Source organism: Anomaloglossus baeobatrachus, chromosome 5 (genome assembly GCF_048569485.1).
Source record: "Anomaloglossus baeobatrachus isolate aAnoBae1 chromosome 5, aAnoBae1.hap1, whole genome shotgun sequence".
Taxonomy (NCBI): Eukaryota; Metazoa; Chordata; class Amphibia; order Anura; family Aromobatidae; genus Anomaloglossus; species Anomaloglossus baeobatrachus.
In genome coordinates this window covers 599,156,493-599,179,818 of record NC_134357.1, presented here as the reverse complement: position 1 = coordinate 599,179,818, position 23,326 = coordinate 599,156,493, and the positions used below count along the sequence as shown (strand labels likewise).

Sequence of the window (23,326 nt, the reverse complement as noted above, 5' to 3'; positions counted from 1 at the left end):
ATAGGGACGTGCAGTGTAGAGGAAGCTGTGTGCCACAAATCAGCATTTCATGATAGGTAGATGGGATAGATAGGAGAGTGATAGTGTAGAATAGGGACGTGCAGTGTAGAGGAAGCTGTGTGCCACAAATCAGCATTTCATGATAGGTAGATGAGATAGATAGGAGAGTGATAGTGTAGAATAGGGACATGCAGTGTAGGGAAAGCTGTGTGCCACAAATCAGCATTTCATGATAGGTAGATGGGATAGATAGGAGAGTGATAGTGTAGAATAGGGACGTGCAGTGTAGAGGAAGCTGTGTGCCACAAATCAGCGTTTCATGATAGGTAGATGGGATAGATAGGAGAGTAATAGTGTAGAATAGGGACGTGCAGTGTAGGGGAAGCTGTGTGCCACAAATCAGCATTTCATGATAGGTAGATGAGATAGATAGGAGAGCCATAGTGTAGAATAGGGACGTGCATTGTAGGGAAAGCTGTGTGCCACAAATCAGCATTTCATGATAGGTAGATGGGATAGATAGGAGAGTGATAGTGTAGAATAGGGACGTGCAGTGTAGAGGAAGCTGTGTGCCACAAATCAGCATTTCATGATAGGTAGATGAGATAGATAGGAGAGTGATAGTGTAGAATAGGGACATGCAGTGTAGGGAAAGCTGTGTGCCACAAATCAGCATTTCATGATAGGTAGATGGGATAGATAGGAGAGTGATAGTGTAGAATAGGGACGTGCAGTGTAGAGGAAGCTGTGTGCCACAAATCAGCGTTTCATGATAGGTAGATGGGATAGATAGGAGAGTAATAGTGTAGAATAGGGGCGTGCAGTGTAGGGGAAGCTGTGTGCCACAAATCAGCATTTCATGATAGGTAGATGAGATAGATAGGAGAGCCATAGTGTAGAATAGGGACGTGCAGTGTAGGGAAAGCTGTGTGCCACAAATCAGCATTTCATGATAGGTAGATGAGATAGATAGGAGAGTGATAGTGTAGAATAGGGACGTGCAGTGTAGAGGAAGCTGTGTGCCACAAATCAGCATTTCATGATAGGTAGATGGGATAGATAGGAGAGTAATAGTGTAGAATAGGGACGTGCAGTGTAGGGGAAGCTGTGTGCCACAAATCAGCATTTCATGATAGGTAGATGGGATAGATAGGAGAGCCATAGTGTAGAATAGGGACGTGCAGTGTAGAGGAAGCTGTGTGCCACAATTCAGCATTTCATGATAGGTAGATGAGATAGATAGGAGAGCCATAGTGTAGAATAGGGAGGTGCAGTGTAGGGGAAGCTGTGTGCCACAAATCAGCATTTCATGATAGGTAGATGAGATAGATAGGAGAGCCATAGTGTAGAATAGGGATGTGCAGTGTAGGGAAAGCTGTGTGCCACAAATCAGCATTTCATGATAGGTAGATGAGATAGATAGGAGAGTGATAGTGTAGAATAGGGACGTGCAGTGCAGGGGAAGCTGTGTGCTACAAATCAGCATTTCATGATAGGTAGATGAGATAGATAGGAGAGTGATAGTGTAGAATAGGGACGTGCAGTGTAGGGAAGCTGTGTGCCACAATTCAGCATTTCATGATAGGTAGATGAGATAGATAGGAGAGTGATAGTGTAGAATAGGGGCGTGCAGTGTAGAGGAAGCTGTGTGCCACAAATCAGCATTTCATGATAGGTAGATGGGATAGATAGGAGAGTGATAGTGTAGAATAGGGACGTGCAGTGTAGGGAAAGCTGTGTGCCACAAATCAGCATTTCATGATAGGTAGATGAGATAGATAGGAGAGTGATAGTGTAGAATAGGGACGTGCAGTGTAGGGAAAGCTGTGTGCCACAAATCAGCATTTCATGATAGGTAGATGAGATAGATAGGAGAGTGATAGTGTAGAAAAGGGACGCGCAGTGTAGGGAAAAGCTGTGTGCCACAAATCAGCATTTCATGATAGGTAGATGAGATAGATAGGAGAGCCATAGTGTAGAATAGGGACGTGCAGTGTAGGGGAAGCTGTGTGCCACAAATCAGCATTTCATGATAGGTAGATGGGATAGATAGGAGAGTGATAGTGTAGAATAGGGACGTGCAGTGTAGAGGAAGCTGTGTGCCACAAATCAGCATTTCATGATAGGTAGATGAGATAGATAGGAGAGTGATAGTGTAGAATAGGGACGTGCAGTGTAGAGGAAGCTGTGTGCCACAAATCAGCATTTCATGATAGGTAGATGAGATAGATAGGAGAGCCATAGTGTAGAATAGGGACGTGCAGTGTAGGGGAAGCTGTGTGCCACAAATCAGCGTTTCATGATAGGTAGATGGGATAGATAGGAGAGTAATAGTGTAGAATAGGGACGTGCAGTGTAGGGGAAGCTGTGTGCCACAAATCAGCATTTCATGATAGGTAGATGGGATAGATAGGAGAGCCATAGTGTAGAATAGGGACGTGCAGTGTAGAGGAAGCTGTGTGCCACAAATCAGCATTTCATGATAGGTAGATGGGATAGATAGGAGAGCCATAGTGTAGAATAGGGACGTGCAGTGTAGGGAAAGCTGTGTGCCACAAATCAGCATTTCATGATAGGTAGATGAGATAGATAGGAGAGCCATAGTGTAGAATAGGGACGTGCAGTGTAGGGGAAGCTGTGTGCCACAAATCAGCATTTCATGATAGAAATAGGGATTGCCACTTGTCAGCACCTGACAGAGTTTCAAGTGAACGATCTAAATAGATACTACTACTTATTACTACCTGCTCCAAATTAGCCAGTGAAACACATTTCTAAGTATTGTTAGTTAGTTCTGCCTGCTGTAAATTTGCTATTGAACCAGTTAAATAGGTCTTGGCACTTTTCAGTGTCTGCTCCAAATGACACAGTGAACCACATTTCTAGTTTTTGGTACTTTTTAGTGCCTTCACAATATTGCCATCTCAGGCAGGAAATAAATAATCTTTTGTGTCAGGTGTCTGACAGGTGTGGGCATAGGGTTGTGAAACTAAAGCATGAGTGTAAATCAGGACAAGGTTGTCGTTGAAGGGAAAATGGGCGGGTTTTGGAGGTGTGTGAACTTCTGTTAGACAAAGCTCTAGTGAGCAAACACCGGCTCATCCTACTCCAGAAGAAATAAAAACAGCTTCCATAACTGGACAGTGTACTCCACTAGATTACTTTGGTAGCTGCACATTGTGGAGACACGGTGAGTCAGTGGATGCTCTCCTGTGGAGACACGGGGGTCAGTGGATGCTCTCCTGTGGAGAAACGGGGGTCAGTGGATGCTCTCCTGTGGAGACCCGGGGGTCAGTGGATGCTCTCCTGTGGAGACCCGGGGGTCAGTGGATGCTCTCCTGTGGAGACCCGGGGGTCAGTGGGTGCTCTCCTATGGAGACACAGGGGTCAGTGGGTGCTCTCCTGTGGAGACCCGGGGGTCAGTGGGTGCTCTCCTATGAAGACACAGGGGTCAGTGGGTGCTCTTCTGTGGAGACCCGGGGGTCAGTGGGTGCTCTCCTGTGGAGACACGGGGGTCAGTGGGTGCTCTCGTCCGCTGGCTCAGCCGCATTTAGAAAGACCGCATGGACCAGGGCTCATCCCAACTGAAAACCCAAACTCCGTACCTGTGGGCAGAACACTACTCAGACAGCATTGGGTGCAGGAACACAATAATTAGACTTTATTGGATCCCCAACTGTCAAAGGCATATAACGCAAAACCATGCAAACCCCACAATGTAACAGGCAGCAGAGTGTTACCCTTCCACTGGCTCTCCAGGGAGTAGAATATTTGGGCCTTCAGAGCTTCCAGGGCCACATACCCCAAACCAGCAGCACCCTGCTTTTGGGAGGCACCCACCGAGAACAGGATAATGACAAGCGTAGGAAGCTTCACGAGCACAGCAAAGTCCGTAGCCAAATAACCGAATCATCCCCAACCTGGCTTTCTTCCAGTCGAATCCTAGGATCCTTGGCGGTGCTCCTGAACAATGCAATCCAGTTTCAGATTGCCTAGCCGGCGACGAAGTGTTTAGGCTGGGTAATGGACTTCAAACCAAGATCAAAACTCCTATATTATAGCCATGTAGCAAAAGAACAACCTGGTGACTGCAACAGTCCCTTTTTATATCTCCCGGCACTCATCCAAGGGAATGTGGTCTCACCGGATTGGTGGAATAAGGCTGTGCTCTGATTGGGCGGCATTCCAATCCGCATAGGTAATTCTCATCTGAGTGAGGTAGACAGAGAGGCCGGGGGAAGTTACATTATTTTAGCAATCCACATTCTCAGACAATGGCAGGCTCTGATAGACCTGGGGAAAACAATGACTCAACAAACACTAATTACCACACAAAAGGGACTCTTATTAAAAATACTAACCCCTGACAGACATTTTACAGGGCTGTCTTCACACACATCACTTCAACTTCCAAATGAGGTTGATAAACAACATGTGCTAGAGGGGATGGCAAGTGCTGCATCAAGTGGCCTCTCCTTCTCTTCCTCGACATCACACACACTTCATTCCGTAGAGGTGCCTCCACAATTTGACCTTTTTGCTCACATGTCACAAATCTCCAACTGACTGTGGGGAACCAGACATGGGCGAATCTCAAGAGCTGTTCACACATTCTATCCCATGGGCATCACAGGTCCACTCCAAAGACTCTCCGACTAGAGAGGAGGACAGAATCTGCACCGATGCCCAAAATCTTTGTTAGTTGGATCCTGGCCCAGACAAAGTAGGGTCCGAGCAGCATCCTGACTCTCCTCAACTGACGTTAACCCCCAGGGGTGGAGGTGAAGATGATGAGACTCAGATACCTGAGGTACATGCGTACTGTGCTGTGATGTTAGGTCAGGAAGAGGAGGAGTGGGACAACACAGAGCCTGATGATGAAGTTGTAGAACCCCCTGCTGCAGAAGGCATGGTTGCTGCGTGCTCACTTTTTCAAATTGAAATGCCATGCCACATTCTGTGTGTTGCATGGACTGTACCTCCCTGCTGTACAAAGACATTATGGTGAAATGGTGGGGGACGCAGGACTTATTCCTTCCAAAAAACCCCCACTAAGGATCAGGGGGCACTCACTGCGGGGGGAAGAAAGGCGATTCAGGCAGCTAAATAGGAAAGGGTTCTTTACAGTTACAGCAGTCAGATTGTAGAATGCCGACCACAAGAGGTAGTAATGGCCGATACTATAACAGCTTTATAGCAGGGTGGATGATTTCCTCACTACACAACATTGTCAGTTATATTTAGTGATGAAGTGTATAATTGGTGGAGGACGGTTGGAGTAGACGGAGCGGGGGCTTTCTTCTAACTATATAACTATATGGTTATTTTTACTAGAACTTGCTCCTCTGTGGATCCGTCCACTCATCTCTAGTGTTCAGCTGTTAGGAGGCTTCTAGCAAATGCCTATAGTAGATTACTACCTTTATTACAATCCCCATGTATATTTACCCATACTGACTGCAGTGTTGCAGCTCCCCACAATGTCATCACTGAGCGCAGCTCCACATAATGTCATTACTGAGTGCAGCTTCCTCAGTGTCATCACTAACCGCAGCTCCTCCACTGTCGTCACTGAGTGCAGCTCCTCTAATGTCGTCACTGAGTGCAGCTCCCCACAATGTCATCACTGAGCGCAGCTCCACACAATGTCATCACTGAGCGCAGATCCCCTCAATGTCGTCACTGAGTGCAGCTCCCCACAATGTCATCACTGAGTGCAGCTCCCCACAATGTCATCACTGAGTGCAGCTCCCCTCAATGTCATCACTGAGCGCAGATCCCCTCAATGTCATCACTGAGCACAGATCCCCTCCATGACATCACTAAATGCAGCTCACCCCAATGTCATCACTAAGTGCAGCCTCTGGCAGCAATGTTGTTACTGAACCCAGTGTCCCACAATATCGTCACTGAGTGCAGCTTCCCTCAAATTCAGTAGGTGAGCAGCTCCTCCAATACCGTCACTAACCACAGCTCCGTCAATGTCATAATGGAGCAGTTTCTTCCAATGTCCCCACTGAACACAGCTAAACACCAATTTTGTCACTGAGCGCAGCCCTCCACAGTGTCTTTATTGCTCATGGGTCCCCTCAATGTCATCACTAAACACAACTTCTTCAAATATCATCACTGAACGCAGCTTCCCTCAATTTCATACGTAGAGCAGCTCCCCCAATGTTGTCACTTACTGCAGCTCCCTCAATGTCGTCGCTTACCGCAGCTCCCCCAATGTCATCACTTACTGCAGCTCCCCCAATGTCCTCACTGAGTGCAGCTTCTCCAATGTTATCACTTTCTGCAGCTCCATCCAATGTCATCACTAACCGCAGGTTTTCCAATGTTGTCACTGTGCACAGCTCCTCCAATGTCATCACTAACTGCAGCTCCCTCACTGTCATCACTAACCGCAGCTCCTCCAATGTCATCACTGAGTGCAGCTCCTATGTCATCACGAACCGTAGCTCCCCCAATGTCATCACTGAGTGCAGCTTCTCCAATGTTATCACTTTCTGCAGCTCCAAAATGTCATCATTAACCGCAGCTCCCCCCAATGTCTTCACTAACCGCAGCTCAGCCCAATGTTGTCACTAACTGCAACTCCTCCAATGTTGTCACTGTGCACAGCTCCTCCAATGTCATCACTAACTGCAGCTCCCTCAGTGTCATCACTAACCGCAGCTTTTACAATGTCCTCACTAACTGCAGCTCCCTCCGTGTCATCACTGAACACAGCTCCTCCAATGTTATCACTTTCTGCAGCTCCTCCAATATCATCACTAACTGCAGGTTAGTTAGGTCTTAGGTTGGGTTTAGTGAACATACACACCCGTTCCCCTTTTTGTCTGTTCTGTCTCTTTTGAATGTGGTGTAACCCTTTGTTACCCAGTCATGGTTCTGGTCTAATCACGTTTCTGTAATGCCCATCATATCATAATCTGTGTCTAACATCACAGTCGCACGGAGAAAACAGCTGTGGAAAACAAGCGCAATAGGGTCTTACCCCAATATGTGAGGGGTGGGGAGGGGGGAGTAAAACTACTCACCAATTGTAGTTGTGAGAAGCCACAACTACTATAATCGCATATATCAAAGATCCAGGGCTGCAGCCACCAAAACCGGTAGATAACGGAAAGCACAAGAGAGTAAAGCACAAGAGAGTACTCTGGGCAGAGAGTAAAAGAAGTCTCCATCATGTTGATGAAGCCAACTACCTGCCTTTTACTGCTAAGGGGGCAGATGCTCCAGAAACGCGTCGACCTGAATGACAATAAAGTGACACTGATCTGAACATCTTCTGAAGTGATCTATTGGCACGGCATTGAACACCTCTCTCTTGTGCTTTCCGTTAACATCACAGTCGCTAATTCCTGGAGTTTAATGTAAGGCTTCTTCCATTTGCCCCCAAACAGTAATGCTATCAGCCCATTTATTACTGCTGACTACTGTGGAGGCACGGGGCTCAGTGGGTGCTCTCATCCACTAAAACCCGCCGCCTTTAGAAAGACAGCGTGGCTCAGGGCTCATCCCAACTGAACGCCGGCCTCCTTAACCGTGGGCGTAACACTACTCAGACAACACAGGATGAGGGAACCACAATAATTAGACTTTATTGGATCCCCAAACAATTAACAGCACATAACACATAACCAGCAAAACACACAAATGTAACAGGCAACAGAGTCTCACCCTTCCGCTGGCTCACCAGGGATTTAGAATGTCCTTGCCTCAGAGGTCCCAGGGCTATTTACTCCAATCCAGCAGCACCCCGCTTTTGGTGGGCACCCACCGAGAAAGGAATAACGCCAGATTTAGGAAGCTGTCTGAGGTCTGCAAAGTCTGTACCAGGTGACTGAACTATTCCAAACTGAGTGTCCTCCTTAGGTAGTCCTGGTATGATGATACAATCCTGGCAGCCGGAGTCGAAATCCCTAGGCTGTGGATATGGTCTCCAACCGGAACCGGAGTCCCTAGATTGAAGCCATAAGATATCCTGATCCTCTAGTCAGCTCCTTAGAGCTTAGACTGGATCCATCAGCATCCATCAACAACCACCTGGTGGCTTAAAGAAATCCCTTTTATAGCAACAGCCTTCCACTTGGATAAACTGCATCCTCATCGATTGGTTGGACAAGATCGCCTCTCCCATTGGATGAATCTCAAACTGCATGGACAATGTTCATCCAAATGATGTCTACAGAAAGACTGAGGATATCTACATGGAGTCTGAAAGTCACAGACTAGACAATGGCTACTAAGGTAATCACATTAGCAATACACAACTACATTACAATGAATGCTCCGAAGGGTCTGGTCCCAAACAATAGTTTAGCAAACATGAGTTAACACAAAAGAACAATACGTCTGGCTGAATGTTAAGAAACTTTAACCCATGAGAGTCCATGTCGTCACAACCACCTCCCTGCTTTTCTTGCTAGTTCCAGCCCCTCATAAATCTTCATTGGCCCTTATTGTCCCACAATTTGTCTGCTCTGGTTATCTTGCCATTCCCATTTTGGGTAATCTATAAACTATATACTTAATTTCTTAACTTCTGATCTCTTGCAACATTGATATTGGAGGATGAGCAGACTAATTTCAGAGTCTCCGAAAATGATGTGAGGAGGCAGTTTAAGTCACTTAACATTGATAAAGCTGCAGGGCCAGATGGACTCAGTCCACGTGCCCTTAAAGTGTGTGCAGACCAGCTGTGTACGGTCTTTACACACCTATTTAATGGGAGTCTACAAACACAGAGGGTACCAGTGTTATGGAAAACTTCCTGTCTGGTTCCGGTACCCAAGACTACTTCTCCTGCAACCCTAAATGACTATCGTCCTGTAGCCTTAACATCTCAATGCTATGAAGGCCTTGGAAAGATTAGTGCTTGCTCACTTGAGGCCGAGGGTGAGGGCTTTCACTGATCCCCTACAGTTTGCTTACCGGCATAGATTGGGGGTGGACGATGCTATTCTTTCTCTGTTACATACTGTACATTAATTTTTGGAGAATGATGGAACCACTGTGTGAGTGATGTTCTTTGATTTCTCGAGTGCATTTGTCGCGGAAGGAGGGGCCGCGCTCGATACGCTCGGGTCCGGGGCTGCTGCTGCTTGGTGGCTCGAGCGGTGGGTCGGACCCGGGGACTCGAGCAGCGCTCCTCACCCGTGAGTGAAAAGGGATGATTTGTTTGGGGAGATTGTTCGTGACGCCACCCACGGGACATGGTGATGATGGCACCACCGCTGCTGGTGACGGGGATCCCGGGAGAGATGGTAGGGAGCAGCTAGGATGTTGTCCCCTCCGTGGGTAGGGGTTGGTGATCCCGGGCCCGGTGGTGTAAAGGGGAGGCTGGACAGCTGGGGGTGCAGGGTTGCAGGGACAGCGCGGTGCGGTGCCGGATGGCACTGGTGTACTCACTCAGACAATCAATGACAGAGTCTCTGGTAAACCAAACGGCCGGATGGACGGGTCCCGCAGCCGGCTGCAGTGTTGTTGTGCTCTCCCCGGACGGCTGATGGTGGCTGTCTTTCCCTGCACCTGTTAGAATGTTCTGACTCCTGTGGTTGCCCACCGGTAGTCCGCTCCCCGGCGTATAGGTGCCGTAGGAGCCCGTTTTGCCCACAGGCGCTGGCCCTTGGATCTCTAGCCTATGGCGGTGGCTGTATATCCTCTCGGTGTGGACTATTGCCTTCTGTCGGGTCTTGGTTGTTGGGAAACCCCTGGGGTTCCTGTCACACTTGGATTTGACTATTGTCGGCGGCTCCAAGCCTGGTCGGGGTCCGATGGCCCTGCCTGTGTGCTTAGCTTCACTCCGCTCCCTGGTTCGGTACCGGCGGGCCACCGCCCGATCCCGGTCCTACGGTTCCGCAGAGATCCACTAACTCCTGCAGACGGCCACCACCGTCTGCCAACCTTGCTGTTCGTGTCTGGGCCCCTACCCAGACACCGACAGTTTGTGTCCTCTCACTTTCACCTCCAAAACTCATCTGTCTCTTTTCCCGCCTCCAGGCCTGTGAACTCCTCGGTGGGTGTGGCCAACCTCCTGGCTCCGCCCCACCTGGTGTGGACATCAGACCCTGGAGGGAAGCAACAAGGGTTTTTTTTTTGTCTGACTGGGGTAACTGTCCAGGGAAGGGGGTGTGTATGGTGTTATGTCTGTGACTACCTGGCTAGTCCAGGGCGTCACACATTTAACACCCTGCAGCCACTTTTACTACACAAAAAGATGACTGATATGAGGGTGGAGGAGGGGTGAGATATTGGGTAACTGACTACCTATCAGATCGGCCACAGTGTGTACAGATGGGAGCAGTTGTGTCTAGCAGATTATTGAGCAGTGTAGGTGCCCCTCAGGGAACGGTGCTAGCGCCCTTTCTATTCACACTGTGTATACATCAGACTTTCAGTATAAATCTGATTTTTGCCACCTTCAAAAATTCTCGGATGACTCTGTGGTTGTTGGATGTATTAGGGGGGACCAGGGGGATGAGGAATATAGAAGGGTGGTGTCGAATTTTGTGGATTGGTGCCATGGTAACTATCTACAACTAAATGTTAAGAAAACTAAGGAGTTGGTGGCCAACTATAGCAGGAGAAAGCTGGAATGTACCGATCACTATTGCTGGTCAGGAGGTAGAGCAGGTGGGGAGTTACAAATATTTGGGGGTCCACCTGGATAGCAAACTGGACTGGAGAGGCCACTCAGAGAGGGTATACAAGAAGGGGATGAGCAGATTGTATTTCCTAAGGAAACTGAGGTCTTTTAAGGTGTGCAGCAAAATGTTAGAAATGTTCTACCAGTCTGTAGTGGCAAGTGCCATCTTTTCTGCACTCATATGCTGGGGTGATAGTGTGCGGGTGAATAAGCTTATCAAGAAGGCGAGCTCCGCTGCTGGTGGCTGCAATCTGGACTCTTGTGAGGAGGTCGTGGAGAGGAGAACACGTGTCTGGCGATTCTGAATAATAATGCACATCCATTATATGAGCTGTTCATGAGACAGGAGAGACTTCAGTAACCGGCGAATCCTTCTGAGGTGTAAGAAGGAGAAATATAGGAAATCATTTGTGTCACTGCAATGACATTAGTGTTACATCATCAGGTGAAGGTCTACTTTACTTCTTCTACTTTCAGTCCCCGCTGTGCATGTCCTAATCTAATGTACAATGTTCTTCTGTCACCTCCACTGTCTCGTCAATTATCTAATTCATGTTATGATTTAAGTTGTGCTGCTGTGATACCAGAATTTCCCACGATATCAATAAAGTGTATCGTATCGTATCACTCTTGGACCATCTCTCCATTCTCACTTGGGCTGCTGACATCTGGGATCATCATTGCGTTCAAATCTTGGGTCATTTCTGAGCTGTTCATTGGACAACTTTTGGGTCATCTCTTCTCTCTTATTTTCTCTCTTGGACTCCTGACTTCTGGGATCATTGCTGGGCTGACCTTTTGGGTCATCTCTTCTCTCTTATTATCGATTATCTCTAAGCTTCTCACTTGGACTCCAGACTTCTGGGATCATTGCTGGGCTGACCTTTTGGGTCATCTCTTCTCTCTTATTTTCTCACTCGGACTCCTGACTTCTGGGATCATTGATGGGCTGACCTTTTGGGTCATCTCTCTTATTTCTCACTTGGACTCCTGACTTCTGGGATCATTGATGGGCTGACCTTTTGGGTCATCTCTCTTCTTTTCTCTCTTGGACTCCTGACTTCTGGGATCATTGCTGGGCTGACCTTTTGGGTCATCTCTTTTCTCTTATTATCGATTATCTCTAAGCTTCTCACTTGGACTCCAGACTTCTGGGATCATTGCTGGGCTGACCTTTTGGGTCATCTCTTCTCTCTTATTTTCTCACTCGGACTCCTGACTTCTGGGATCATTGATGGGCTGACCTTTTGGGTCATCTCTCTTATTTCTCACTTGGACTCCTGACTTCTGGGATCATTGATGGGCTGACCTTTTGGGTCATCTCTTCTCTCTTCTTTTCTCTCTTGGACTCCTGACTTCTGGGATCATTGCTGGGCTGACCTTTTGGGTCATCTCTTCTCTCTTATTTTCTCTCTTGGACTCCTGACTTCTGGGATCATTGCTGGGCTGACCTTTTGGGTCATCTCTCTTCTTTTCTCTCTTGGACTCCAGACTTCTGGGATCATTGCTGGGCTGACCTTTTGGGTCATCTCTTCTCTCTTATTTTCTCACTCGGACTCCTGACTTCTGGGATCATTGATGGGCTGACCTTTTGGGTCATCTCTTCTCTCTTATTATCGATTATCTCTAAGCTTCTCACTTGGACTCCTGACTTCTGGGATCATTGCTGGGCTGACCTTTTGGGTCATCTCTCGGTCTCCTATGGGTCATCTCTAGGCTTCTTAGTAGGCTCTGAACCATATGGCTCATATCTTCATTCATTTTTAAGCTGATCACTTGAGTCATTTCTCGATCAATCTCTAGTGCAATTTTGGGTCCTTTAAAGTCCAGGAGGTCTGAATTAACCCTGACTGTGCATTGTAACAGCCCATCAGAAGACTGATGTACATGTCTCCTTCCCTCATGTCAACAGGTGGGTCAGCAAACATATCAAAAAATCAATTCGCTCCACCATCCTAAGCCTGGCGTGGCACCCGAACAACATCCTGCTGGCTGCGGGCAGCTGTGACTTCCACTGCAGGTAATGAGCAGTGCGGGGGTGGAGGGCTATGAAGGAGGGGTAGGGGTGGGTATGAAAGAGTGGTAGGGGTGGATATGAAGGAGGGGTAAAGGTGGGTATGAAGGAGGGGTAGGGGTGGGTATGAAGGAGGGGTAGGGGTGGGTATGAAGGAGGGGTAGAGGTGGGTATGAAGGAGGGGTAGGGGTGGGTGTGAAGGAGGGGGAGGGGTAGGGGTGGGTGTAACCCCAGAACCCACCATGAGGGAACTTCCCAGAGTGTCCCGCAAAGACTTCAAGCAGTTTAATGAGGCTGCTGGTGACATTGAGGGCTTCTTCCAGGACTTTGAGCATCAGTGTCAATTAATGGAAGTCCCAGAAACGGAGCGCGTCCGGCATCTGGTTGGGCTCTTAGAAAGTGGAGCTGCCGCAGCCTATAGAGCTATGGACCGTCGGTGGAACTGTGAGTATGTGGATATTAAACAGACTATTCTAGAACATTATGCTGTAATCCCAGACACTTACAGGACTCAGTTCCGTACTTTAGTATGTGATGAGGAAGTGTCTTTCAAGATGTATGCCCACAAACTCAAACATCTGTGGCATCGTTGGCTGGAGGCAGAGGAGGCCTTAACCTTGGAGACCGTCCTCCAGGTCCTCCTAAAAGAGCGGTTTTACTTCAAGTGCCCCGCTGAGATCCGGGAATGGGTGCGTGAAAGGAGACCAGCCACTGTGGAGGAAATTGCAGCTCTAGCTGATGAGGCTCTCACCATCAAGCCTCAGTGGAAAAAACTACTACTCAGCAAGAAAAAAACCACCAGCCCCCCAACGCTGGCGGCCCCTGGTCCTTCTGGCCCCAATGTTCACCATCACCCTAGACCATCAACTCATGGGGACCTTCGTGTGACTGTGCCTCGCATTATTCCTGCTCCACCTTTGGGAATACGACGTGGAGGAAGAATCCCGGAGCGCAGATGTTATGGATGTAGGCAGCCTGGGCACATGCAATTCCAATGTCCAGGTGTTCGGAGGCAGAACAGCTACAGACTGCCTTTGCCTGTTCATTATCTACAGACACCTTTGTCGCGGGCGGGGAGGAGGGTGTCAGCACACTACGCTCACCCCTTCTGCTCGGGTCCGGCAGCTGCTGCTCAGTGGTGGCTCGAGCTGTGGGCCGGATCCCGGGGGTTCTCGAGCGGCACTCCTCGCCCGTGAGTGAAAGGGGTTTGTTGGGTGTGGGAATTGTTTATTGTCCGTGACGCCACCCACGGTTGTGGTGATTTCACCACCGCTGCTCAATATGGGGATCCCGGGGATGGTGATGCGGAGCAGCTAGGTGTTGCGTTGCCCCTCCGTGGGTAGGGGTTGGTGATCCCGGGGCCCAGTGATGGTGAGGGAGGTGCAGGGCCTGGTGGGCGCAGGGACGCGGGGGCAGCGCTGTGCCTTGCGGCACTGTGGTACTCACTCAGCCTGAGACGTTGACACAGTTTTACGGTAAACCACACGGCTGGAGAGACGGTTCCCACGGACGGCTGCACTTGCTCTCCCAGTAGGTGACGGTGATGTCCCTTTTCCTTGCACCTTTGTTTCTGTGTTGGTAGCGATGGGTTCCCACCGGTAACCCTCTCCCCGGCTTCAAGCTGGACCGGAGGAGCTCTACTCTTTGCCCGCAGGCGCTGGCCCTGAGAAACTGGTGCCTGGGCGGTGGCGGTCTCTCTCCTACTCTGGTTGGGCTGTTGCCTTCAATCGGGACTTGGTTGTTGGGGGATCTACGTCCCCTTCACTGACGGATTTGGCAAATTATGGCGACTCCTAGCCTTGCCGGGGTCCGAGAGGCCCCTGCCCTGGTGCTGACTGTCCTTCGGAACACTGCTCCAGACCGCCGGGCCACTACCCGTCCGCGGTCCTTCCAGGAACTTCCAAACGGTCCCCCTCCAGACAGTCACCGCCGTTGCTGACCTTGCTGACTTGTCCTGCACACAGCTGGACTACTTCAGGCTTCCTTTCTGTCACCTTTCTTGCTTTCCTCCTTTACCACTTCACTTCACTTTCACTTCCTTAACTCATCTTAGCTGTTTGCTCCTTCACTCCCCTAACTGTTCTGCCTGGTTTCTCCCGCCTCCAGAGCTGTGTCCTCCTCGGTGGGCGGAGCCAACCGCCTGGCCCACCCCCTGGTGTGAACATCAGCCTCTGGAGGAAGGCAACAAGGATTTTTGGTTAGCTTTGGTGTTCCTAACTGGGATGTAGGGTGTGTTGGTGTAATGACCTGTGACCCCTGGCTTGCCCAGGGCGTCACATTCCCCCTTAGCAAAATGCAGACCGTCCGCGGGCTGCCCGTCCAACACCGGTTTTATTTTTCTGTAAAACATAACATTGTAAACGGTAACATATATACATTTTTAATAAATCTTCCCTTAACGGGAGGCACATTACTTAAACGTTTCATAACGGTTTACGGTTACGGTTTCCGCTCTCTCCCACCCAAGCAACCTGGCCCTGATGCTGCCCCTAAAGCCCAGGCAGCACCCCTTGACCCACAGTCCAGCACACGGTACCCGAGCGGGATCTGTCCTTCCCCTCCAGAGGGTAGCCACCGGTTCCTTTGGTGGCTGGGCCCCAGCCTGCTCTGCTGAGGGCCCTCCCTCCAACCTGCTTCTCCGGAGGCGGCATTGCGGAAAACGGTAACGGTAAACAACTTATTTACAAGCCACTAACGTTTGTGGTTGCCCTGCAAGTTCACGGGCTTGTCCATGGAAAGTCCTCCATGCAACTTTTTAAACGGTCCCCACGGGGACAACGGTGCCGGCTCCAGCCGGTTGCAAATCACAAAGACAATCAGGTAAAGTACTCAGTATTATCATTTTTCTTCATTTTCTGCAAACTTTTCAAACCTTTAAACAACAGTTCACACAAACTTTCTGACCCCCCCCTTCTTTAAAGGACAGTCTCCCTGTACCTAAGTGGGGGTCTACCTAGGTTGGGACGGGTGGACCTTCGGGGCCCGGTGTCAGTGGGGCTATGCAATGGGGCAGAGGGAACAACCGGTTCCTCCTCCCTTCTATCGTGTGGGGCAGGTGGAGGCATAGGGGAGCTGGGTACAGGTTCATCCCTGGGCACTGGCAATGGTTCTGGCTCACGGTCGACCGCTTCCACCGCTTCTTCATCCACGGGTTGTGGGAACAGTATCACTGGAAGAATCACAGCGCCGTTCTGTGTAGGCCAGTCTGCTGGGAAGTCACCCATCACAGTGTGGATCACCTCTTTTGCCTTCTCCGCTGGTGGAGGAACTGGTACTTCAGCCGTTGTCCTCAATGCTGGTGGGCACCTTTTCAGATGGTCTCGGGAAACTGTGGCCAAGGTGCCCCCTTGGTCACGACTGATCTGGTAGGCCTTCCCATCTTCCCACCCTGTGGATTGTATGACGTAGGGGATTGGTTCCCATTGATCATCCAGCTTGTGGGTCTTCCTCTTCCGTTTTAACACCACATCTCCTGGCTGGAAAGGGCCCGCAGACGCTTTCTGGTTGAATCGCTGCTCCTGCTGTTCTCGGCTTCGACTGAGATTCTTCTCCACATACTCCCGGATCTGCCGGTATTGTGCTCTCCGCCGAGTTTCCCATTCAGCTGTCGAAGGGAGTGCTTCTGGGGACTCCAACCCGATTTCTAGGTCCACTGGCAGACGGCCGGGACGAGCCCTCATCAGGTATGCTGGGGTGCACTTTGTCGAGCTGGACGGGATATTATTATACATATCAACCAAGTCGGGTAGCTTCTCCGGCCACAGGTTCCGCTCTTCCAGCGGTAACGTCTTGAGGAGTCCCAGGACCAAGTGGTTCATCTTCTCACACATGCCGTTGGTCTGGGCATGGTAAGGGGTGGTCCGGATCTTCTTACAGCCGTACAACTGGCAGAACTCATGGAACACCTCCGCTTCAAAAGCCGGGCCTTGGTCAGTAAGCACTTTTTCTGGATACCCATGTGGACGGCAGAAATACGCTTGGAACGCTCGAGCAGCAGTTCGTCCAGTTAGGTCCTTGACAGGGACAACCACCATGAATCTTGAATAGTGGTCTACGATGGTCAACGCGTAGGCATACCCACTTCTGCTGGGGGTGAGCTTGACATGGTCTAGGGCGACCAGCTCCAGCGGTTGATGTGTGATGATTGGGTGTAGGGGCGTCCTCTGGCTGGTCTCATCCTTCCTTCTCAGCGTGCAAGGACCACACTCTCGGCACCAGGCTTCTACCGACTCCCGCATCCCACTCCAGTAGAACCGCTCTCTCAACAGCATCTCCAGCTTCTTCCACCCGAAGTGTCCAGCACCATCATGGTACGCCCGTAGAACAGTAGCCACATCAGCTTGGGGAATAACCAACTGGCAAATTTTCTCATGGGTCTTCGGGTTGATCAGCTCCCGGTACAGCTTCCCTTGATGCAGATAAAGCCGTTTCCGTTCCTTCCACAAGCGTTGGGCTTCAGCTGGAGCAGCGGGGTCTATTCCTACAGCACCTTGTTCCACCAGGGTCTTGACGAGGCGGACAGCCGGCGCCTTGTTTTGAGCTTCCTGCCATTCCTGACTGGGCCGGGGGTCCAGATCCACCCGTTGTTGGTATATTTGTACCTTCTCAGTTGGTGGCTGGTGAAATGCAGGCAGCTCAATCTCCTCGAGGTCATCATCCTCGCCCCCTTCCTCTGACAAATGGGGCATTCGGGAGAGTGCATCAGCGTTGATGTTGACACGACCAGCTCGGTACTTGATGGTGAAGTCGTAGTTGGCTAGCCGGGCCACCCACCGCTGCTCCAATGCGCCCAGCTTAGCTGTGTCCAGGTGGGTCAACGGATTGTTGTCCGTAAAAGCGGTGAATTTTGCGGCAGCCAAATAGTGGCGGAACCGCTCGGTGATAGCCCACACCAACGCCAGGAGCTCGAGCTTGAAGGAGCTGTAGTTCTCGGGGTTCCTTTCAGTTGGCCTAAGCTTGCGGCTAGCATAAGCTATCACTTTCTCCTTCCCATCCTGGACCTGGGACAGGACTGCTCCCAGTCCCACATTGCTGGCGTCAGTATGAAGGATGAATGGGCAGCCATAATCAGGATATGCTAAGACTTCTTCCCCAGTCAAGGCCGCCTTCAGCTGGCAGAAGGATTCTTCATGCGTTTCCTCCCACACCAGTGGGGTCCCTAGGGGTCTACCACCTTTGGTCTGTCCCACGAGGAGATCTTGCATGGGGGAAGCCATCTTCGTGTACCCTTTGATAAAGCGCCGGTAGTACCCCACCAGGCCCAGAAACTGCCTTACTTCCCTCACGGTGGTTGGTCTCGGCCAGCCCTGGATGGCAGTGATCTTCTCAGGGTCGGGGGCGACACCCTCTGCACTTACCACGTGCCCCAGGTACTGCACTCTGGGTTTCAGCAGGTGACACTTAGAAGGCTTCAATTTCATCCCGTATTTGGCAAGGGACGCGAACACCTCGGCCAGGTGCTCCAGATGGGCTTCATACGTCTGGGAGTAAACAATCACATCATCCAAATACAATAGGACGGTCTCGAAGTTTAGGTGTCCCAGACAGCACTCCATCAGCCGTTGGAAGGTTCCTGGCGCGTTGCACAGCCCGAACGGCATACTATTGAATTCACAGAGCCCCATCGGAGTGGTGAAGGCGGTTTTCTTCCGGTCCTCCGGTGCTACTGCCACTTGCCAATATCCGCTGGTGAGGTCAAGGGTAGAGAAGTAATTTGCAGTTCTCAGTGCGGCCAAAGATTCTTCAATACGAGGCAGTGGGTAGGCATCTTTATGGGTGATCTGATTAATCTTCCGGTAGTCCACACACATCCGCATGGTACCATCCTTCTTTTTAACCAGTACCAACGGAGCGGCCCAGGGACTACAGCTGTCCTGAATAACCCCTGCCTCCTTCATATTCCTCAGCATGTCTTTGGCACACTGGTAATGCGCCGGGGGAATAGGCCTGTACCTCTCTTTGATAGGGGGGTGTTCGCCGGTGGGGATGTGGTGTTGGACCCCTTTGATCCGCCCAAAGTCTAGTGGATGTTTACTGAAAACCTGTTCATACTCCTGCACCACCCTGTACACCCCTGCTTTGTGATGTGTAGGAGTATCGTCAGTACCCACGTGTAGCTGTTGGTGCCACTCCTTTACCACCCCTTGAGGCGGGGAAGTGCTGGTGTTAGGTGGGGACACTGAGGGACTGGCTTCGTGGATGGTGTGGGGGTCCAAGGTGAGCAGCTTGGCAATAGTGGCATACCGGGGAAGCCTGACTTCTTCCTCCCCACAGTTCAACACCCTCACAGGCACTCTCCCTTTCTTTACATCCACCACCCCTCTGGCGGCCATTACAGCGGGCCAGTGCTCGGAGGGCATGGGCTCCATCATAGCAGGGTAGTCACGCCCCGGAGGCCCTACTGCTGCCCTACACCAAATCATCATCTTACTCCTAGGGGGCACAGTCAATGGAGCAACATCCATCACTCTCCCTCCACCAATCTCCCCTCCTGTTGAGCTTACATGCTGGCGGTACATCAGGGCTCGGATCTCACGCTGCACAGCCCTCTGCCGGCTCCCTGCCGCTGTGGCGGCTAGCTGTTGCAATAGGGTCAACACATCAGCCATGCAGTGCTCCATCACATTGGTTCCCAGCACTATTTTCGGGTTATGATCACTGGGTTCATTCATGATCACAATCATACCCTGGTGTTGCAGTTCAGCTTGCCCCACTGTCCTAGCCACTTGTTTATACCCCACCTGGGTCAATGGAAGTCCATTAGCGGCAATCAGCGTTATACTATTATCTGGGGGTGCCAGCTCGTCTATGGCCCAATACCGCTGGTACAACGTGTACGGTATGGTGGTTACCTGTGATCCGGTGTCCAAGAGAGCCATCACTGGTATGCCATCCACAGCCACGGGGATGATGGGGCGGGCCCCGATATATCGGTCCCGCCAGTCCGGGGGGCCACGATGTTCTACTCCTGAGGATTGGCCCGGGGCCCCAGGGGTTGCTCGTTTAATGGGCACTGTCGGAAGTAATGGCCCGGCTTACGGCACTTGTAGCAGATTGGAGGTCTGCTCCGCGGGTTGTTAGCACTTTTCCGCTGCATCCAGGGAACATCCTCGGGACTATCAGCAAGCTGTATCTGTGCTGGAGGCTGAGATCTGGTCAGAGGTTGCAGTGCAGCAAGGATTTTGGCAAGGTCTCCGTCCATGCGACGGACCTGGGCTGCCAGTTCTTCCACTGTGCTGCTCGGGGCTGCAGGTATTGGAGAGGTTGGTAAGGCAGGGGCCGCCACAACGGGGGCCGTCTCGACGGGCCACGGGGCAGGTTCCCGAACTTCTGCAGCTGGGGGCTGTAGTGCTTTAATGGCCCGCTCCTTTAACACAGCAAAGTCCACATCAGGGTGTTCCAGGGCCCACAGTCGGAGTTGTTTACGATCCTCAGGGGACCTCATCCCCTGCGCAAATTGCTCCACTAACATCTTGTTGCTATCCGCCTCATTAATAGAATTCACCCGCTTCAGCGTGCGGAGGGCGGTCTGCAGACGTAAAGCATAGTCCCGAATGCTATCCCCAGCTCGTTGCCGGCACAGGTAAAACTGCATCCTCAGCTCAGCTTCAGTCCGGGTCTCGAAGGCAGTCTGTAGCTTTTCAAAGATGGTGGCTACAGAGAGCCGGTCCCCCTCGGCCCAGGTCTCCGCTTCCTGCTCAGCCGCACCGGTTAACTGGCCTAGCACTATCGCTGCACGTTGCTTATCAGTCAGGGGGTACAGCTCTAGCAACGGGTTAAGCTTTTTCCGGAAGGCCTGTAGGGCATCCGGTTTCCCGTCATACTGCGGTAGCCAGGCAGCTCCGGGCGCATAGGGCAAGGAGAACGGCATGACCTGAGCGAGCTCGGGGGCCGCGGCACCTCCCGCCGGTACGGCCGGGACCTGGGCAGGCCCATTCCCATCCGCGGGTGCCGCTGCGGCTGCGACCACCGCTCCTCCAGCGGCTCCGTCGGGCGCAGACATCTTGTTTCCGTCCCCCTTAGCTCTTTCCGGCCCCTCCTCTCTCGGGGCGGGGTTTTGGCCTTCGCGCCTCTGCTACTCGAGAAGACTCTCGAGCGGGAACTTTTCGCGCCAAAGATGGCGACTTCTGAAATTTTTCAGCCGGATACCTCCGGCGGTAACAAGGCGCACCTCTACCAAACGGCAAAGCGGTAAGATCCTGTTCGTGACGCCAAGTTGTCGCGGGTGGGGAGGAGGGTGTCAGCACACTACGCTCACCCCTTCTGCTCGGGTCCGGCAGCTGCTGCTCAGTGGTGGCTCGAGCTGTGGGCCGGATCCCGGGGGTTCTCGAGCGGCACTCCTCGCCCGTGAGTGAAAGGGGTTTGTTGGGTGTGGGAATTGTTTATTGTCCGTGACGCCACCCACGGTTGTGGTGACTTCACCACCGCTGCTCAATATGGGGATCCCGGGGATGGTGATGCGGAGCAGCTAGGTGTTGCGTTGCCCCTCCGTGGGTAGGGGTTGGTGATCCCGGGGCCCAGTGATGGTGAGGGAGGTGCAGGGCCTGGTGGGCGCAGGGACGCGGGGGCAGCGCTGTGCCTTGCGGCACTGTGGTACTCACTCAGCCTGAGACGTTGACACAGTTTTACGGTAAACCACACGGCTGGAGGGACGGTTCCCACGGACGGCTGCACTTGCTCTCCCAGTAGGTGACGGTGATGTCCCTTTTCCTTGCACCTTTGTTTCTGTGTTGGTAGCGATGGGTTCCCACCGGTAACCCGCTCCCCGGCTTCAAGCTGGACCGGAGGAGCTCTACTCTTTGCCCGCAGGCGCTGGCCCTGAGTAACTGGTGCCTTGGCGGTGGCGGTGTCTCTCCTACTCTGGTTGGGCTGTTGCCTTCAATCGGGACTTGGTTGTTGGGGGATCTACGTCCCCTTCACTGACGGATTTGGCAAATTATGGCGACTCCTAGCCTTGCCGGGGTCCGAGAGGCCCCTGCCCTGGTGCTGACTGTCCTTCGGAACACTGCTCCAGACCGGCGGGCCACTACCCGTCCGCGGTCCTTCCAGGAACTTCCAAACGGTCCCCCTCCAGACAGTCACCGCCGTTGCTGACCTTGCTGACCTGTCCTGCACACAGCTGGACTACTTCAGGCTTCCTTTCTGTCACCTCACTTGCTTTCCTCCTTTACCACTTCACTTCACTTTCACTTCCTTAACTCATCTTAGCTGTTTACTCCTTCACTCCCCTAACTGTTCTGCCTGGTTTCTCCCGCCTCCAGAGCTGTGTCCTCCTCGGTGGGCGGAGCCAACCGCCTGGCCCACCCCCTGGTGTGAACATCAGCCTCTGGAGGAAGGCAACAAGGATTTTTGGTTAGCTTTGGTGTTCCTAACTGGGATGTAGGGTGTGGTGGTGTAATGACCTGTGACCCCTGGCTTGCCCAGGGCGTCACACCTTCACCAGGAGAAGAGCTGGATTCTGTGCCTGATGTGGGGAATCTTCATTGCCACTTTGTCGGTGCGGTAACCAGAAGTCAAGCCAAGAGAGCAGCCCATGTGGATGTGTACAACCCATCCATGGAAATGAGGCCACCAGAATTGCCATTACAGCTGGTGAGTGATTCTTCTTGTGGGGATAATATAAATGTTACTTGGGATAAAGTTCAGTTTAGACAAGAAGTAGAGACTGACCCCACCCTTGCTAGTTTTAGAACTCGGGCTGAAATAGGGCAGCTAGGGGAGAACGGAGAAAGAATTATCAGAGAAAATGGACTTCTGTATCGGGTTGCCAATGCCGACTCCCTAGATAAGCCCTGGACTTATAGCAAACAGTTGATTGTTCCTCAGAAGTACAGAATTCCCCTATTACACCTGGCTCATGACATTCCTACGGCTGGCCATCAAGGCAAAACCCGCACCGAGAGACAATTGACTCAACCTTTTTATTGGCCGGGGATTTCCCAAGCAGTGGCGCATTTCTGCCAAACTTGTGACATATGTCAGCGTAGAGGGCGACCCGTAGATCACCCAAAGGCACCCCTGCAACCGTTCCCTATAATAGAAGAACCCTTTCAAAGAGTAGCTGTTGATATCATTGGACCTCTGGCTAAACCAAGTAAATCTGGAAAGCAGTACATTCTCACTGTTGTGGACTATGCCACCCGATATCCAGAAGCCGTGGCCTTGTCAAGTATTTCTGCAGTCAAGGTGGCCGATGCCCTTGGTTATTATTTTTACCAGAGTAGGATTCCCCAGTGAGATCTTGTCGGACCAAGGTTCCCAGTTCATGTCAGAGTTGGTCCAGTGTCTGTGGCGCACCTGTGGAGTATGAGCAATCCAAACGACCCCGTATCATCCCCAAACAAATGGACTTTGTGAACGATTCAATGGCACTCTGAAGAATATGCTGAGGGCTTTCACGGACCGAGATTCAGACTGGGAGAAGTACCTACCCCATCTCTTGTTTGCCTATCGGGAAGTTCCCCAGGAGTCCACTGGGTTCTCCCCCTTTGAACTACTCTATGGAAGAAAGGTCCGAGGACCCTTAACCCTGCTCAAGGAATACTGGGAGGGGCAAGTTGAAGATACAGGAGCCCCTGTTGTCCCTTATGTCCTAAAGTTGCGAGAAACCCTGGCCCAACTTGCTAGTTTTGCCCAGAGTCATTTGCGTATGGCTCAAA

The 23,326-nt window shown here is 51.4% G+C and overlaps 1 protein-coding gene across 4 annotated transcripts in view; it reads left to right on the top strand.

Annotated features, from left to right (window-relative positions):
- The window catches only part of LOC142312557 (actin-related protein 2/3 complex subunit 1A-like), a 253,388-nt gene that overhangs the window by 185,511 nt on the left and 44,551 nt on the right, over positions 1-23,326 (top strand). For all 4 annotated transcript variants that reach the window (XM_075351544.1, XM_075351546.1, XM_075351545.1 and 1 more), the window contains one exon: positions 12,567-12,674. In XM_075351544.1, the coding sequence (XP_075207659.1) occupies positions 12,567-12,674 (108 nt within the window). The remainder of the gene's footprint in view (positions 1-12,566; positions 12,675-23,326) is intronic.